General features: G+C 42.0%; 2 protein-coding genes and 1 long non-coding RNA gene across 4 annotated transcripts; 1 reads left to right on the forward strand and 2 right to left on the reverse strand.

The window, feature by feature from the left end:
* Positions 1-86: 86 nt before the first annotated feature.
* On the reverse strand, positions 87-2029 carry LOC114157823 (basement membrane-specific heparan sulfate proteoglycan core protein-like). Its single transcript, XM_028038986.1, has 2 exons — positions 1670-2029; positions 87-572 (listed from the first exon to the last, which is right to left on the reverse strand). The coding sequence occupies exons 1-2, from the start codon at positions 1920-1922 to the stop codon at positions 124-126; spliced, it is 702 nt and encodes a 233-aa protein (XP_027894787.1). The 5' UTR covers positions 1923-2029; the 3' UTR covers positions 87-123.
* Positions 2030-2999: 970 nt separating this feature from the next.
* On the reverse strand, positions 3000-7851 carry LOC114156797 (uncharacterized). 2 transcript variants are annotated; one of them, XM_028037296.1, is made up of 2 exons: positions 6942-7851; positions 3000-3746 (listed from the first exon to the last, which is right to left on the reverse strand). In XM_028037296.1, exons 1-2 carry the CDS (start codon positions 7071-7073, stop codon positions 3126-3128), a joined length of 753 nt encoding a protein of 250 aa, XP_027893097.1. In that variant the 5' UTR covers positions 7074-7851; the 3' UTR covers positions 3000-3125. The 2 variants fall into 2 exon arrangements, 1 of the variants encoding a protein (XP_027893097.1); XR_003598019.1 differs by lacking the exon at positions 3000-3746 and adding an exon at positions 5748-5873.
* LOC114156798 (uncharacterized) lies at positions 4678-5871 on the forward strand. Its single transcript, XR_003598020.1, has 3 exons — positions 4678-4791; positions 4877-5023; positions 5764-5871. It is a non-coding gene; the product is annotated as an uncharacterized LOC114156798 (long non-coding RNA).
* Positions 7852-10753: the final 2902 nt, after the last annotated feature.

Here is a 10753-nt window from a genome sequence, read left to right on the forward strand (position 1 = left end):
TTGCATCAAACAGAAAACTGCAACATAGTTTTAAAAACTGCAACAACAGGTGAAATGACTTATTTTGATTTCATTTGTGTCTGCTATGTAAAAACTACATAACCCAACATGCAATACTGGGACTTACTGGCTCTTTCTGATGTAAATGCAAACACAAATTATGACAAAGAGCAACAGAATCCCACATCTGAACACTGAGAGCCAGAAGAAGGTTCCTGTCTGGGACAGCCGTTCCTCAGCGTGGCGTCTGATGAGCAGCTCGCTCCCAGAACCAAACAGCATCTTCCCACAGGAGGCGACGACACAGTAATAAGTTCCTGCATCAGATGAGCTCAGGTTGTTCTTCTGTAAATGGTACACACAGGCCTGTGAGGACTTTTGTTGAGCAGAGGTTATTTCACATTGACTCGTGTGTGTGCGGAGAACTGCTTGGTAAGCTCCATGCCGGTACCAGAGGACAGTGTGTCCTCCTTCACAGGCCTCAGTGTCCACTGTACAGTTGAAGGTCACTGAGCTGCCAGGCTGGAGGGTCTCAGAGTTTGGCTCTTGGACTAGTTCCACATGGTTTGTTCCTGTAAACAAATCACATTCAGTGTTAACTGCTTACGTAACACTCAAGTCACTTGAGAAATCTAAAATCAGGATTTACTTTACTGATACTTAATTAACTTAATAACCTTCTGGTTATTAAGGTTGCGTACAGTCTTGTTCATGAAACAAATCAGATTCAAACAAAGGACTATGGTTTTGAAAGTTGCCGGCTTGTGTATTTTGAAAGAAAATTTTAACAAATAAAGTACAAATACTGCAAATGAAAGTTTCCCTTTGGGGCCAATAGTATCACAATCATAGATGTTACTTTAAAATCTTACCTGGGTGTATTCTTCTAATTATACAAATCAGAATTCAGTTCAAAATGAAACTATTTCATTTGGCAAAATCAGTTTCACACTCAATTGATCTCAGCTGTTTGCAACAGAACCTTAGTTTGGATGGATGGTTCTAATTTGCCACGTCCACTTCCTGCCATTTGGATGTGTGAAGTCCTTAGACGTCTTTAAAGTTTCAAGCAAATGTCCAAAAGTGGAGAAGAACGTCTGAGGGTGTGTGTGTGTGTGGGTGTGTGTGTGGGTGTGTGTGGATGTGTGTGTGTGTAGAAGGAAGACAGAATGGCGTGGAAAGGGTTCGTGTTGCAGCTGGCCTACCACACTAAAAAAACAAAAATAAAAAAAATAAAAAACCCTGACATTTCTTTTGATGATTCTCCGTCTCCTTTGTTCATAGTCCAGCGCTCAAGTAGCACCAGAAAGGAATGAGGAAGACCTGCGTTCTGAGACTCAATGATGCATCATTTGGAAGCAGCTCATTGGCTAAGAACCAACCTAAATCACACCATGAGTTCAAATAGTATTAGTAAAAATACCAGACAGTCAAAGGTCTTGGCAATTTGATTTACAGCCACTAGGGGGTTGACTGTAACTCTTCAACATCCTTAGCAAAGTTAGAATGGAGCTCAAAACCTTCAGCCTCCTGACCTTCAATGAACTCTAGCTGTGTTTCCATTACAAATGTGCGCAAACCTTTGACTAGATTTAAAACAGTACAGCTTCGTTCTTTAACTAAGAGCAAAGATATTACTAAAGTAATATGAACAAAGGAAATCCCATACCTTCAACATTCAGAAACACCCCTTCCCCAAACTCCACCGAGTTGGAGTAGGAGCTTCCACAGTAGTATGTTGCCGAATCTGAGAGCTGGACGTCGGAAATGTGCAAATGATTAATTCCTTCACTTCTTTCCACAGAGAAACGGGGGTTCTTCTCCAACCAGTGGAAGACTTTGGACGGATCGTCGTATTTGTAAATGGTAGACAGGAGCTCCGGTCGTTTTCCTAATTTTTGGCGGTACCAGGAGAAGTGCATCGCTGACTGGCTGCTGTAGAAGCAGCGGAGCTGAACATTTTCCCCGGCGATGGCAGATCTCACGCCAGAGTCTTGTTTGACTGGTCCTGATTGGATCACAGCTGTCAAATAAACTGGGCCAAGAGGACAGATGATAAGCTACAGATATTTCCCTGTAGGTTCCTTTTTTTTAGCAGTGAATACTTGGTTCATACTTACAGACTCCACAGAGAATGGAACACAGCCGCATTGTGTCAGAGCTCCTCGGGACTAAATCATTTTGAGCAGAACAGCAGACAACAGCATAAAAAACGGGGTTACATTTGATTGGCTGTCAGAGAAATCAAACTGTGTTTCATTTCAAAACCTTGGCCTGAGCAGGAAACCAATCAGCCAACGCAAACATACTGGAGCAAATGTAGAGGAAAACATTTTTCCTTCAAGTCCCGACCGAAACCATTAAGTTGATAATAAACAAACTATTGCTAATATTAATATCACATGACATCAACAAGATTCATTTTTAATCTTGCAATTGTTTTTGCGAAAATTAGACATAATTTAAGACCATGCAGTTGGGTAGCAGCAAAGTTACCCATCCTGCTCTTAAAACATTAGCTCTTTGTTTCGGTCAGCTTAATTGCCTCTTATTAAGGACCACAGAATTATGACATATTAACCTCATTTAACAGTGACAGTAACAAAACCATGAACTGTGTCGAAACATTTTTACTTCCTCTTTCTGTGTCACAAACGGTCAGAAAATATACTCCGAGTTTCATGTGCTGAAAAAAAAAAAACAGTTCAATAACACCTAAATCTCAAAAACAACTACATGTACTCTTGTAGACACTGATAATAGCAAGACCGTTTATGATACAGTAATTGAAACTATTAAACCTGTTAAACCGTGAGCTGTCACTACTTCTGCAGCTGTTACAGAGATGCTGTCTTTTTTTTTTTTCTTTCGAAAAGTATTTATTGTTACTGTAAGCATTTAAAAAATTACATTATTTCAGTTATACAGAAATTTTCAATAACTTACAAAATCATCAGTTCAGACTAAAAGAAGCTAAGAACAAGAATATAAAACACAAAATCTCTGTGCGTTAAAAGTTGAGCAGGACCGGGGTGACCCCTTCCCAAGTCCGGAGCCGTCCCGTCCTTCCAAACAGCGCTGGTGCTCAGAGGGGAAACCTGCCCTGAAGCTCCTTCCCTCCTGCCTCACCCGGAGAGCCAGGCCGCCGCTGCTTGGACCTCTGTTCGTGGAGCGCCGGCTCCTTCGTCCACGGAGGCGCAGGCGATTCTTCTTGGTGGCTGTGTCCTTGGCGCGCCACCTGCAGCCCTTGATGTTGTTCTTTTTGCTGCCGCCATCCGGATCACAGCCACGGGGGGCATCTGCCTGCGCCTGCTCACCAGCAAGTTTCTGGAGGTCCAAATGGCGTCTTTGATGGTGGCTAGGGTGAGCCAGATCTCAGCAAAGTCCTTTTTCGTTATTTTCTGCTGGCTCACCCCGTACAGCACTAGCTGCCCATGGAGGACCTCCTTTGCTGGCAAGTGTGGGAATTGCAAGGAGCCGGCTTTTGCCCACAGGTCCACAGCAGCGCTGCACTCCCACAGCAGGTGCCTCACCGACTCCGGCGCGCCACAACCGGGTCGGGGGCAGATGGACGTTGCAGACATGCCGCGGGAGTGCATAACGGCTCTGACTGGCAGGATCCCATGAGCCACCATCCATGACAGGTCCTGGAGTCTGTTTGAAAGGACGGGATGGCTCACGTTGCGCCAAACGGTGGAGGCATCTCCATACAGGAGGCCGCGCACTGGAGTCACTGGTTCCCGGCCCTGCACAACAGAAATAATAAGACGATGATTTGTTAAAATCTTGCTCTCCTCTCCTTCCAATCTAAAATGTTCTAAAAATTTCCGTATAAAAGCATATGCTGGAGGAAGGTTAAAAGCTACTGGAGTTCTAAAATCACTTTTTATCATTTTTAGTTTTCTAAGATAGGACCCACACCAGAATCTGGTCATCGTGTTTGTTTTGTTATTGCTGGAAAGGTTCATTGCTTGTTTCAGGTGCGTGCTCGTATAATGGCTGCCTAAAAACAAGTGAAGGTCTGGGACTCCTTTTCCTCCTTTTTCATTTGGGTTTGTACATGATTTCTCTTTTTATCCTTTCCCATTTAGAGTTCCATATGAAATAAAAAATGGCTCGTTGTAGTTCTAAAAACACTCTCTTAGGAGGGATAAAAACACCACTGGTGAGTAAAAACACTGGTAAAATCACAGCTTTAACTATTAAAATCTTTCCTTCTATCGTAAGGTTCCTCATCCCCCAGAATCCCAGTCGCTGTTTTACTCTTCTTGTTATTTCAATCCAGTTTGTCTTTCCTTCTCCATGTTTGTCAAATTTTACTCCCAGTATTTTTTGTTCTTCTTCCGTTACTTGAAACTGACATCCTAATTTTTCATTCTCTTTCCATGGTCCATAAAATTTTGCTTTTGTTTTTTCTTTGTTTAATTTTGACCCTGATGCTTTCCCAAACCAATCGGTTAATTGAAAAATCCTATCTATTGATAAAAGATCTGTACATAAAATGTTAAAATCATCCATGTATAAAAGACATTTCGCTACCTGCCCTCCACTCCCCGGTATCGTTACACCTAAAATCTGTGGGTCCCTTCTCAAGATCTGCGCCAGCGGCTCGACGCAGGCCACATAGAGAAGGGCGGATAACGGACAACCCTGACGGACACCGCAGTTCACTTTCACTGCTTTTGTCAGAAACCCGTTAACCATGAATCTGCTGGAGATGTTTCGGTACAGCAGTCCCACCCACGCTACGAACCTCCCAGGAAAACCCATTTTTTGCAGTACCTGGAAGAGGTACTGGTGCGAGACCCGATCAAACGCTTTCTCGAAATCTAGATTTAGGACTATCAGCCGAATGTGTCTGTCTCTCGCAAAACAGATGGTGTCTCGGATCAGTACCAGGCTGTCCGTGATCCTCCTTCCCGGGACGGCGCAGGCTTGATCCGGGTGGATTAGATCCCCCAACACTCGACGCATCCTGGCTGCTAAAAGTCTACTAAAAATCTTACAATCAACGTTTAAAAGGGTGATGGGTCTCCAGTTTTTAAGATCTGTCTTGTCTTTGTCTTTATATAAAAGTGTAACAATTCCTGTTCTAAAACTATCGGGGAGTGTGTCTAGTTTGCTAAAATCAGTAAAAACAGTAAGTAAATCCGGTGCTAAAATATCGTAAAAGGTTAAATAAAATTCTATAGGGAGTCCGTCTGAGCCTGGAGACTTTCCTCTTTTAAAACTTCTCACTGACTGAAAAAGCTCTAAAAGGGTAAAATCCTGCTCTAAAAAACTACTTTCTTCTATACTTTTCTCAAGGAAATTTAAAGTTTCTTTTATATTTTTTCCTTTTACCATTTTTTCTGAGTACAAATCACTATAGTATTTTTCAATTACTTTTTTCTTTTCTTCTATGTTAGAAGCAATGTTTCCATTTTCTGACTTTAAATCAGAGATAAAACTTGGATTGTTTAGAATTTTCTTAAAAAAGTATCTGTTACATTTTTCTCCTTCTTCTATTTCTCTCTCTCTGCTTCTTAATATTACTCCCTTACTCTTTATTTCTGCTAAAATGCTCATTTCTTTTTTTACTTCTCTTATTTCTTTATTAAAATCCATTCCCTTTTGATTTAGAAAATAATATCTTTGTAATCTTTTCTGCAGCCCCATCATGCATCTCTGTTCTTTTCTCTTTTTATTTTTCCCTGCTTGTCGAAAGAAAGTCTGGGTCCTACCTTTCACCATCTCCCACCACTGTGCTCGTGTTTCGTACAGGTCTTGGAGGGTCTGCCACTCGTGGTACCGCTCCCGGTACTGGCCGACCAGAACCTGGTCTTCCAGCAGGGAGCGGTTGAGTTTCCACAGACCTCTCCCGGTCGTCGCACCTGAAGGAAGTGAAAGCGTGCAGGACAGAAGGAGGTGATCAGAAAAGAAAGCTGGTGACAATCTAGCATCAGTTAGGGCGCAATCCCTGATGAAGAAATAATCAATGCGAGAGGCCATAGAGCCATCACCACTGAACCAGGTGTGGCCCTCCTCTCCAGGATGCATAGTTCTAAAACAGTCCACTAGTTTAAAATCCCTAACGATTCTCTGTAATAAAAGTGATGTTTTGTCTACCTTAAAATCCTGTCTATTTCTTTTCCTATCTTTTCTAGATAAAATGCAATTAAAATCCCCCCCAATTATTAAAGGTTTTGTTCCCAGCATGTGGGGCTGCAGTTCCTCTAAAAACTCATACCTGTCGTGTTTGTCATTAAAGCCATAAATATTTAAGAGGTTAAAATCCTGTCCGTTAAAAGTCAGATTTGCTAAAAGTGCTCGTCCCTCTCTCACCACGGTGCTCCCCTTTACCAAGATGTGCGGGTTGTTTATTAAAATGGCCACGCCGTCATTTTTATTTTCATTGGAGCCGCTCCATATAGACGGCCGTGGCCACAAGTCCTGCCACCGGGTGTAATTCTTTAAAAACGGGAGTGAACATTCTTGTAGTAAAAACACATCTGACTGTACGGAGCTTAAAAAGGATAAAACACTCTGGGCTCTAACTCGCGACTTCACACTTCTAACATTGATGGTTGAGAAAGTGAGAGTCATGAGTATGATGGCTAAAATCGAGTACGACATTTTAAAGGATTAAAAACAAGATAATACTAAATTAAACCCATGCTAAAAAACGGGCGGTTATTTAAAACAAGGCGGGTTCAGAGACTGTCCTGTGAACAGAGCTCTTCCTTCCCACATGGTGGTGCAGGTCGGGTTGGAGCTCCATTCCCCCTTCGGACTCTCGGCGTCGGCCGTCTTTCTAAAGCCGTTACCTTGTTTGGGTCCTTCGGGGTTGATTGGTGAGCAAAGTCTAGGAACGAGACCTCATTGGATGAGCCAGCAAGGAAGGCTCTGGATTCCTCTCCGAAAGAACCGAAGAGTTCCTCCAGCCTTCCTCTCTTCCCTACCTTGGGGGTAAGGTCGGGAGGTGACTCAGATGCCGGCCTCTTAGCCAGCTGGGCGTCGGGGAGGGAGGCATCATCGCTGCTGTCCGTCTGTTCTTCCTCAGAGTCCGAGCTAGCTCCGCCTTCGGTTAGCATCTCCCCCCCCCTCACTGGATGTTTCGGTCTGGGGGGGGGCTTCGTTCCCCTCCCCGCTTCCCGCCCTCTCCTCCTCTCCTCCAATCAGAGGACCTGGTGGGAGATTTGAAATTTCCGACCCAGCTGCTTCCACTTGCTCATTAACCGTTTCCGTTAGCGTCTCTTTTCCTTTTTTCAATTTATTCGCAAACGATTTTGGACAGTCTCTGAACAAATGATCCTGTCCACCACACAAATTACATTTCCGCCCGTTCGTACATTCATCAAACGTGTGTCCCACTTCTCGACATTTTCCACAGAATACTTTTTCACAAGTTTCGGCCAGATGACCATGCTCGCCACACTTCCGACACAGTTTGGGTTGGCCTTGATAGTGAATGTAGCCCCTGTTCTCCCCCAGGACTATCATTGAGGGGAGATGCTTCAGGCCCTGGAAGCCTTGGGGGTCTTCCCATTGCTTAATGGGGACCCGCCAAGCACAGTTCCAGATGCCGTCCACATCCCGCACCTTCATAGCCTGGCCTCTCACAGTGCAGTATCTACCCAGCCACATACAGATGTCTTCAGCACTGACAGTCTCATTGAACATCCTGACAATCACCGTTTTCAGGGAGTTGTCAGTCAGTTTCTCGACGTCAAATACTGAAAACTGGGTCTTAGCATTTTCAAACCGTGTCCAAAACTCCTTAAGAAGTGCGGCAGAGCAAAAACTTACGTCATATCCCTTATTGAAAGGCAGGGTAAGGATACAATTCAGGTCATCTGGCCGAAACTTCAGCACCTGCTGAATTAGCTTCCTGGAAAAGTCCAATCTCGTTACTCTATTTCCTTCTTCTTTTTCCTTAAATAAAAATCGAACACTGTGGTGCCTCCGCATGCCGGCATGGCTAGCCGCCATGGTGGAGGCACCACCAGTTAAAGGTTTAAAACCTTTACTAAAAACAATAAATAGTTAATAAACACCAATAAATACAAATAAAAGGTAAAATATATTTTCCACTACTTAGTGGTCAATATCTCAACCGGGGACAAGATTTACTGAACCTCTAAATCAGTGGTAACAGCCAAGTCACAAAGACTACCGCTATCACCACCCAAAGGAGGGGACCGCTGTCTTAGCCAAAAAGCCGAGAAGCGACAGAGATGCTGTCAAGACAACTGCAGGTGCCCAACACCACCAACATTTCTTTGAATACCTTGCTGCTATATTGACAACCTGCAGGATCGGTATTATGACTACTGGTAAAGGCCTGAGTGTAAGCAACCACAGCCATCATCAGTATTGCATTCACTCCAGCCCTGTTTGGTCCACTTTAATCCAACTCTAGTCCATTTGTTTGAGGAATGTGTAATCAAACTCTGATGTAGACCAAAAAAGCGAACTCTGGTATTGGTTCACTCCAAAAGCGGTAAGCAGACTAAAGTGCAGGGTATTCTGGGAAAATACCGTGCCTAAACAAACTTGTGAGTCCAGCGCCAGAGGGAGAAATGGCTCTTGGTCTTTTCACAAGAAAAAAAGAAATCCTACAACAGCTAAAATCTGACGCAGTTCTTCTTGGTTTATATTTTCTTAAGAAGGAAGTTGTGTCTTCTTCAGAGGTTTTTGAGTCGTTTCTTTCAGTGGTTCTCGGTGCGCCGCCACCACAAGTGAAAGGGTGAATAAATTGCTCAAAGGGTTTGGTTTGTTTGACTCAGTGCACCAGCTTAACACATTACAAATGTTGCAATTTTAGTCCCCAATCAAACAGAGTCTACTGGACTATGAGATGTAAAAACACCATTCTGGTTGTGTGAGAGAAAAACTACAGTTTGTATTATTGAGTAGCACAAGGCAATTCACTGTCCTCTGTCTCCACAGGCTTCTTCAGAAGGGATTTCTGAAAAGTCCAATAATGTCTATAACTAAATATGAACCTTCTGTTAATAATGCCGCTGCTCCTGAAGAGCCACGGTTTCTCAAAATTTTCTCAAATCAAAGCACATTGTCTGTGATGTTGCTTTCCTGTTGCCAGTGCTGAGCTTCACAAACCTTGAAGAACAAAGAGAAAGTCACAGCAGGGTTGACTGAAGTTGTTTTGATTTCTGTAAAGCCCAGCAGGTTGATTTGTGTGAAATGTAGGTTGACTACTGCCCCCTGCTGGCTAACTGCTCCACTTCTTTAGAATGACTGCACAGTCAAAGAGTCTTGAGTCTATTTTACAAAGTCAAAACAGCTAAATGCGCTACAGATGTCACACATCAAACGAGAAGAGTAAGGAAAACATAGATGTATAGCAGTTGTACATGATGAGAATATTGCTACATAAGAGTTTTGAAGGTTTGTCTTTATTAAACCTCAGGTGTCTGATTTGGTCTTACGGTTGAACTTAGAGTTAAAACAAAGAACAAAGGTGAGATTAAAGTTGTTGTGTGAGGCCTTAAGGAAAAAGATGATTCTGGTATGGAATTTTAAACACATTTTAAACAATGCTCATTACACCAGTTCTGATGTAAATATCTCTTTTAAAATCATATCTTTATATGATTTTAAAAGTATCATTTTTTTAAATGATAAAAAAATCATTTTGAAAAATGATATTTTTAAATGCTGGTTTTTAAATGCTGACTTTGCCTCTATTTATTATTATTGTGAATTAGGGCTGTTGTAAAAAAATATTTTAGTAATTGAGTAATATATCGATTATTCTTAGGATTAATTGAGTAATCGGATACAGAAAATTGATCAAATAAAATATTGGTAAATCTAACATAACAGCAGTGTTACTATCGGTTACCAACATCAGTCCAATTTTTCACATTTGAGCGTCTGTATCAGTTACTTTTTTGTAGCTTAGAAAATTAACTCGTAACAATAATAGCTCACTTTCTAAGTTAACCTAAAGAGAAGTTGTACAAAAATCTGACATAATATTCAATTTAATAATAGAGGCGGGCTCACAAATACGCTTATAAAAATGTCTATACTCCAGCTTTTAGTTCATGTATTCATCTTCAGTCAGTTCAATAGATGAATTCTCACCTTGCCCAGTACCTGCCACACTTTGGGTTGAGAATACGGGAAATGTCGTCTGGAGTTGGGGGCTTGGAGATAGAGGGTTATGTTCGATTAGAGGCGAACGTAAGCGTGTTGGGGGGGAGACACGACCGGTAGACCAGAGTACAAACATAAGACAGGGGGGAGAGCAATATGGGATATTTACAGAAAAATGGTTATAAAAAATGTTTTTCGAGAAGAGGGATAAAAAATGGTAGTTTCCCTGCCAAAACGGGAGACTTGACAGGTATGCCTTGCCCAGCCATTTATAGCTTTTGTGTCCTTGTTAGCAACGAAATTTGACACCTTTGTTCGTCACACTCAGAAACTCATCCACCAGCCAGGAATCGTTTCAGCCCGATTGTGAATGTCTTTTCTGAAAACCCATTGTATTAAAATGTATACTGTACAGTTGTACTTTGTTCTAAGGAAGGTTTCATTACTGTCTTTTTTGTTCATATGTTTATGTATAAATAAATGTAGCCCTTTATCATATTTTGTCTTTGGTAGTCTTTAATTTTAATACTGTAAAATTAATAAATTCTTTGCCAAGTGTTTTAAGTGGCTGTCATCAATTTTCCAATTTGTTACAAGATTGGATTATTATCCCTAGGAAATGGAAGGCAACTGTTCCAATTGAAAACCT

Source organism: Xiphophorus couchianus, chromosome 14 (genome assembly GCF_001444195.1).
Source record: "Xiphophorus couchianus chromosome 14, X_couchianus-1.0, whole genome shotgun sequence".
Taxonomy (NCBI): Eukaryota; Metazoa; Chordata; class Actinopteri; order Cyprinodontiformes; family Poeciliidae; genus Xiphophorus; species Xiphophorus couchianus.

What these genes read in the sequence shown, in the direction of transcription:
- LOC114157823 (XM_028038986.1), bottom strand. Translation starts at nt 1,922, where the DNA reads ATGCACTTCTCCTGGTACCGCCAAAAATTAGGAAAACGACCGGAGCTC. An exon ending in GGTGTTTCTGAATGTTGAAG is followed by an intron (nt 573 to 1,669) that starts GTATGGGATTTC and finishes ATTTGTTTACAG; the next exon opens with GAACAAACCATGTGGAACTA.
- LOC114156797 (XM_028037296.1), bottom strand. Translation starts at nt 7,073, where the DNA reads ATGCTAACCGAAGGCGGAGCTAGCTCGGACTCTGAGGAAGAACAGACG. An exon ending in CTCCCGACCTTACCCCCAAG is followed by an intron (nt 3,747 to 6,941) that starts GTAGGGAAGAGA and finishes TCTGTTGTGCAG; the next exon opens with GGCCGGGAACCAGTGACTCC.